At 42.0% G+C, this 6000-nt stretch overlaps 1 protein-coding gene across 4 annotated transcripts in view; it reads left to right on the forward strand.

Annotated features, from left to right (window-relative positions):
- The window catches only part of LOC124125516, a 138000-nt gene extending 136693 nt beyond the window's left edge, over positions 1 to 1307 (forward strand). For all 4 annotated transcript variants that reach the window (XM_048399818.1, XM_048399820.1, XM_048399817.1 and 1 more), the window contains one exon: positions 1085 to 1307. In XM_048399818.1, coding sequence (XP_048255775.1) covers positions 1085 to 1222 — 138 coding nt within the window. In that variant the 3' untranslated portion in view covers positions 1223 to 1307. The remainder of the gene's footprint in view (positions 1 to 1084) is intronic.
- The last annotated feature ends 4693 nt before the right edge of the window (positions 1308 to 6000 follow it).

Below are 6000 nucleotides of genomic sequence, written 5' to 3' on the forward strand. Positions count from 1 at the left end.
AAAACACTTGATCCTGCTCACAAAACAACCCAATCATCAGTAATCTACTCTTAAATGGGCAAGTAAACTCAACATAGCAACTTGAAATGGAAAGTTGGAAATAGTTAGTGTAAAACAGACAAAATTCATCCCCTAAACGAAAAAATCTGCCATGGGTCAAAACGGGTTTCTGCTCAATTCCAATGATTGGGTCGGCACCAAGTCTGCCTACTGCCTCAGATTTTTTAATCTGTCTGCTCATCCTTTTCATTACACAACTTATGTCAATTTATGCCTTTCTAGTAACAATGTTGAAGATGTCTCCGAAAGGCATGCATGGTGTGAAATAGGTCTGATGGCAGTGTGTGGTTTATGGTACCCAAACAGTGAGTGAGTGAGTTGGGTTTAGCGCCGCTTTTAACAGTATTCCAGTTATATCACGGCGTGTCACCCCACCCCCACCATAAGCATAAAAAGCTAGTTTCATAAAGACATTGTTACTTTATTTATTCACAATGTCAACAGCAAAGGCTGTTTCGAACACTCAACAATGTATGCAATGTTATTTTTGTAAGATTTTGTTATTTATGCTACATTACCGGGGGTAACAGAAATAGCAACACTTTTAGATTTGCTCTTGATTGACCACACATCCTGACCGGTTGGGCCGGTAGCTTTAAGCCACACACCCCAAAAAAATTGTATTGGAATTTGATTACGGGGTGGGTGATTTCAGTACTTTCACTCAGACATTGAAATACTTTTTAACGAATGATCTGATAACTTTTTTCTAGGGAATTGATTTAATGTATCTAGGCAGACTGATATTTGCAACAATTTCTCAATTAAGTTTTTCACTTTACTTGGCCTTTAAGACAAATTCTGCCCCAGATTCTGCACTGGGGCCAGCATGGAAGTATTGTGCTGCTACACATTAGCTATAACTGATCAAAATAAAGTTTTGTATGTACTTCTGGCATGAACTTGTTGAAGTGTTTCATTCCGAGCTGAAGACATGACAATATAGAATGTTGTAGTCAGAGGGTACCATGTGTTCTAAGAAGTGATATAGTCACACGCCAGTCTAACAGCTCCTTTGTTTCAGGTTGTCTTTGATGATGAAGTTGAACTGACAGAGTCCAGGCAAACAAGTTTACCAAACCAGAGAATAAAGAGGAACCAGGTTGGAGAGTATGTCACATCGCATGAGGTAGAACGCAGAGTGGCACAGGTGGAGTTCTGATCAGTCTGTCCTTATCTCCGAAGTTCTCTTCAAACTTGTTATAGAGTGTTTTTGAATTATATTCCGAATAAAAATTTGGCAACTAGTCATTGTTATTTGATGTTATTGTTTTTGGCTTGTTCCTGAATCTCAATCTTCAATACAGTTGACTTCATTTATATATACTCTGTATAATAAGTAAAACAAAACTAGATGCATTTTAAGGGACCCAGTTAAATCCTTTATTCATCATCATCTGAGTTGTTTGAGAAGTCTTAGATATAGCTAGTAGGTCTCTACAGCGACCTAGACAGGGAATTGTAACTGAACAACACAGTGATAGGTACTAGGTAGCTCCATCTGGTTGCTCCCTTGCTGCAGCAGACATGTAACTGGTCCACATGGGACTTGGTAGGCTCTGTCCAAATATATATACTCCTCACAAAAAGTTAAGCAACAAGTATTATTTTCCGTGCAACATTCTCATCAGTGTTGAATGCCATCCATTGAGAACAAATTCAGGCAGGAGAATTACCTACGAATACTCGACTTAAAGCCTTTTCCATGTAGATGTTCCTGATAACACTGATAACATTGCCTGAACACAACCACCCTCAAAACACACATGCAAAATGCACGACATGCATGTTTTACACACTTCACCCATGCACCCTGATTGCTTAAAAACTGCCAGCAAGGGCAATTTGTCGACATTAACACTTTAGACAAGGCTAGGCGTCACTTAACGCCAACTGAGGTTGCTCAGATTGTTGGAATGGTACAGGGGGGTCAATCATTTTAATGTTCACCGCAGTGTCATCTCAAGAGCGATAACTCGATACCATGAAACTGGACTGATGACAGACAGACCACGCACAGGTCATCCAAGGGTGACAACTCCTCGTGAGGACCGGTATTTAGCCACCCTAGCCCGGAGAAACTGGTTTACTACGGCCAGATCTCTCCAGAATGACCTTCAGAGAGTTGCAGGAAACAGAGTCTCAACACAGACAGTAAGAAACAGACTTCACGCTCAGGATCTGAGGTCCAGACGACCAGTACGACGTATCCCACTGCCTGCACACCATCGACAACAGAGACTTGCTTGGGCCAATCAACGCCGTAACTGGAGGGTCAATCGCTGGCGTAACGTTCTCTTCACAGTCGAGTCAAGATTCTGCCTTGACTTCAACGATGGTAGGGCACGTGTGTGGGGAAACTGTAATGAACGATACGCCAACTGTACAATTGCTGAACACGACCAGTACGGAGGTGGAAGTTTGATGATCTGGGCTGGCATCAGGGTTGGACACAGAACTGATCTTGTGGTCATCAGACGTGGTACCATGACTGGAGTACGGTACAGGGACGAGATTGTCACACCTGTGATCATTCCCCTGGCACAACAAGCAGGTCCTAACTTCATCTTTATGGATGATAATGCTCGTCCACATCGAGCAAGAGTTGTCACTGATCTTCTTCAGACCAACAACATCATGCATATGGACTGGCCTGCAAGGTCTCCGGATCTTAATCCCATTGAACATGCATGGGACATTCTTGGTAGGCGTGTTTATGGTCTTCATGTTCGTCCTCAGAATCTGGATCAACTTGAACAGGCCTTAAGGAGAGAATGGCAGAACATTCCACAACAGACACGTGATAGGCTTATCTGGACAATGCCAAGACGTGTAGAAGCTTGCATTCAAGCCAATGGTGGACATACACGTTACTGAACATTGGATCATTGTTTCAAAATGACTTAAACTCAAATTTAAAGATTTTCATCTTTCAGTGCAGCACATTTTGCACGACTGTTTTCATGATACTGTTTTTGATCATTTGTAAACCTATTAGGCATAAACACTTTTCAGTTCCCTTTGAGGACAATGTGTGTTTGTGCTCTTTCTTTGTATTGCTGAATATATGAACATGGACTGACACATAATAGATTTGTTGCTTAACTTTTCGTGAGGAGTATATATATATCACATTTGCTTAGGACCAAAATAGTCATCTTAGTCAAAGATGTGGTCCTTAGCAAATGTTGAGGTGTGCATGCATGCGGCAAATCCTGCAGATGGTTTGAAACACTAGAGTACATAATGTTTAGTTGCTAAATGCATGGAAAAGGGCTGGAGCACCACTCACATCCACTCATCATCTCAAGGCAGTAGGAGGTCCAGTCAATATAAGATTGCAAATGAATATATATTTGCAACAATACAAAACTTTCTACTCTAAGATATGTTAGATAAAATATGTAGAAAAAGTGGATATATGAAACACATTTTGGTTTTGGAACTGAAAAAATCTTATTGTGCACTTTGGGATTATTGTGTATATATACTGAACTGCAAAAGAAACATCACCATGGATAGATATATGAGAAACCTTATTTGTCCAAACACTGTAAACATACTTTGAGACATATTGAAAAGATTAAACATGGCAAAACTGATCATCAAGGTTGAAATTAAAGTGTCAAATGTTCTTAAAGTGAAACACAACACTAATCTCTGAGAAAATGATATCACAAGTCAGTTTCTTGTGTGTCCGCCATGTGCATTTGATGACTGCTGTGCAACGTCATACAGAGAATGGATGAGGCGATTGATGAAGACCATTGGCACTTGAGCCCACACTCTGAGGAACGCCTGACACAGTTCAGCTGCAGTTGTCGGCCTTGGTCGGACGTCATTCAGCTGTCTTTGAATCTCGTCCCACAGGTGCTCAATGGGACTAAAATCGGGACTGAGGGCAGACCACTGCATGGTTCTGATGCCATTCAGCTTGAGGAAGTCTCTTGTTGCTCTCACAGTATGGGCATGGGCGTTATCATGCTGAAACTCGTGGTTGCGGCGACGTGCTAAATGAGGTCTGGCGTGTGGTCTCAAGACTTGATCAATGTACCGAGCTGCTGTGACACCATTGCCTCTCCCTGGACTGATGTTCTGGAAGACCACAGGGCCGACCCTCTGTGCTAGACCAATTCCATTCCACACCATGATGCTCGGACCACCCTACGAGTCTCTCCGAATAGTGTTCCCTACATTGTGGCCAGACTCTCTCTCTGCCATCTGCTGTTGAGATACAGTAACGGCTCTCGTCTGAGAAGAGGACTCTTCTCCGCTGCTGGTGGCACCAATGTCCGTGCCGTGTTGCCCACTGAAGACCGTCCCGGCGATGATGTGGTGTCAGAATGGGTCCTCGGTGTGGCCTGTGACAGTGGAGGTGTCTGCTCGTCAATCGTCGACAATCGTGTCCACACTAACGTGTTGCTGGTTTGTCCCCATGGTCTGTCGAGCAGTTTCCGCAGCAGTAACAAAGTGATCTTGAAGATGCTATCGCACAATCTGACGATCCTGACGTCGGGTGGTGACCCTAAGTCTTCCACTACTTGGGCGGTCACCTGTAGTGTTGGTGGGCTGGTACCGCTATTGCTGGAGCCTGTATATGGTCCTTACGTGGACTTGAAATGCACTGGCTACTTGCTGGGCGGTTTGTCCCGCTTGCAATCGTCTTAGGGCGTGGTGTCGCTGATTTATTGTCAATCTTGGCATGTGGTAACAATTCAATAAAGAATGAATGTTATCAGATCTGGGTGGATTTTTATAAGGGGAACACATGTGCATTTCAATTTGCATGGAACTCACGTGCATCAGGTTACCATGGCCGTTGCCGTGATGCATTTGGGCGATCGGTTTTATTGTCATCTGCTTTGTTTTTTTATCATCAAATTTCATTTTTCCGGCCAATGTAATGTTAAATTTTAGAAACTTTGCCAAAAATTACCCATGCAATTACTTTTCATGCAATGTTACTTGGGGTGATGTTTCTTTTGCAGTTCAGTATATATATATATATATATATATATATTATCCCATCTCACACTATGCATATCTTCTTTCTTCTTCCATCCTTTTGGGAAACGTGCTTTAACTATGGGTCAGTTTTGTTCTCTCGTACATGGTAACCTTCCACGCTTTGACCATGTTGCATCTCTCTACCAACTCATTCTCTTTCTTAGAGCTATAGGCTAGAGGAACTAAGATGTGGGGATGGTTGGTTGGGCATATTGCTTGTGAGATAGGCTAAGTATGTAAAATGAAATATACAATGAAATATACAATTTATACTAAAATTTCAAAAACATTTAAGCGCATCCTATCTCACACAATGCATTTAATCCCACAGTTGGATGGTAGGAAGCAGATACCCTAGCCTGTATTATTGACTGCAACTGTGAGAATACACAAGAAAGCTGGACGAACTTGTGAGCAGGAAAAAACACTGGATTGATCGGTTTTGACAATCCAGATACGCACTTGAATACATCCCGAACCTATGTCGTAATTAAAAAAATGAACACGTAGATGTAAACGGATAGATGAAACAGCTGATGGACTTAAATCTCCCCAGGTTTGTTCTGAAGATCTTAGACTTTTACCACAAGCATGGGAACATAATTAAATGGTCAAGCACACAAGCTCCAGCTATAGGGCCAGAATGTTAACTGAGGAAGAAATCTGCCTCTTGACTTGACAGTAAATCAGGAATTAATACAGAGGGTTTTAATTTCGGTTTTAATAGCTCAAGAGTTTAGTATCCTTCTGCTTGGATTTGTATAGAAGTGGGCATATGAAACGTGACATGGAGCAGCTTCAAGGTCACCATGAACATGGAGAGCTCTAGGAAACTGTCATGATGTCGGCAATATGTTCCTCATCTGTAGTCTTCATATTCGGTGCCATTACAGTATTATATTTCATACAAACGTTATAAATAAAAACAACCAC

Source organism: Haliotis rufescens, unplaced genomic scaffold (assembly GCF_023055435.1).
Source record: "Haliotis rufescens isolate VD_foot unplaced genomic scaffold, xgHalRufe1.0.p SCAF_2, whole genome shotgun sequence".
Taxonomy (NCBI): domain Eukaryota; kingdom Metazoa; phylum Mollusca; class Gastropoda; order Lepetellida; family Haliotidae; genus Haliotis; species Haliotis rufescens.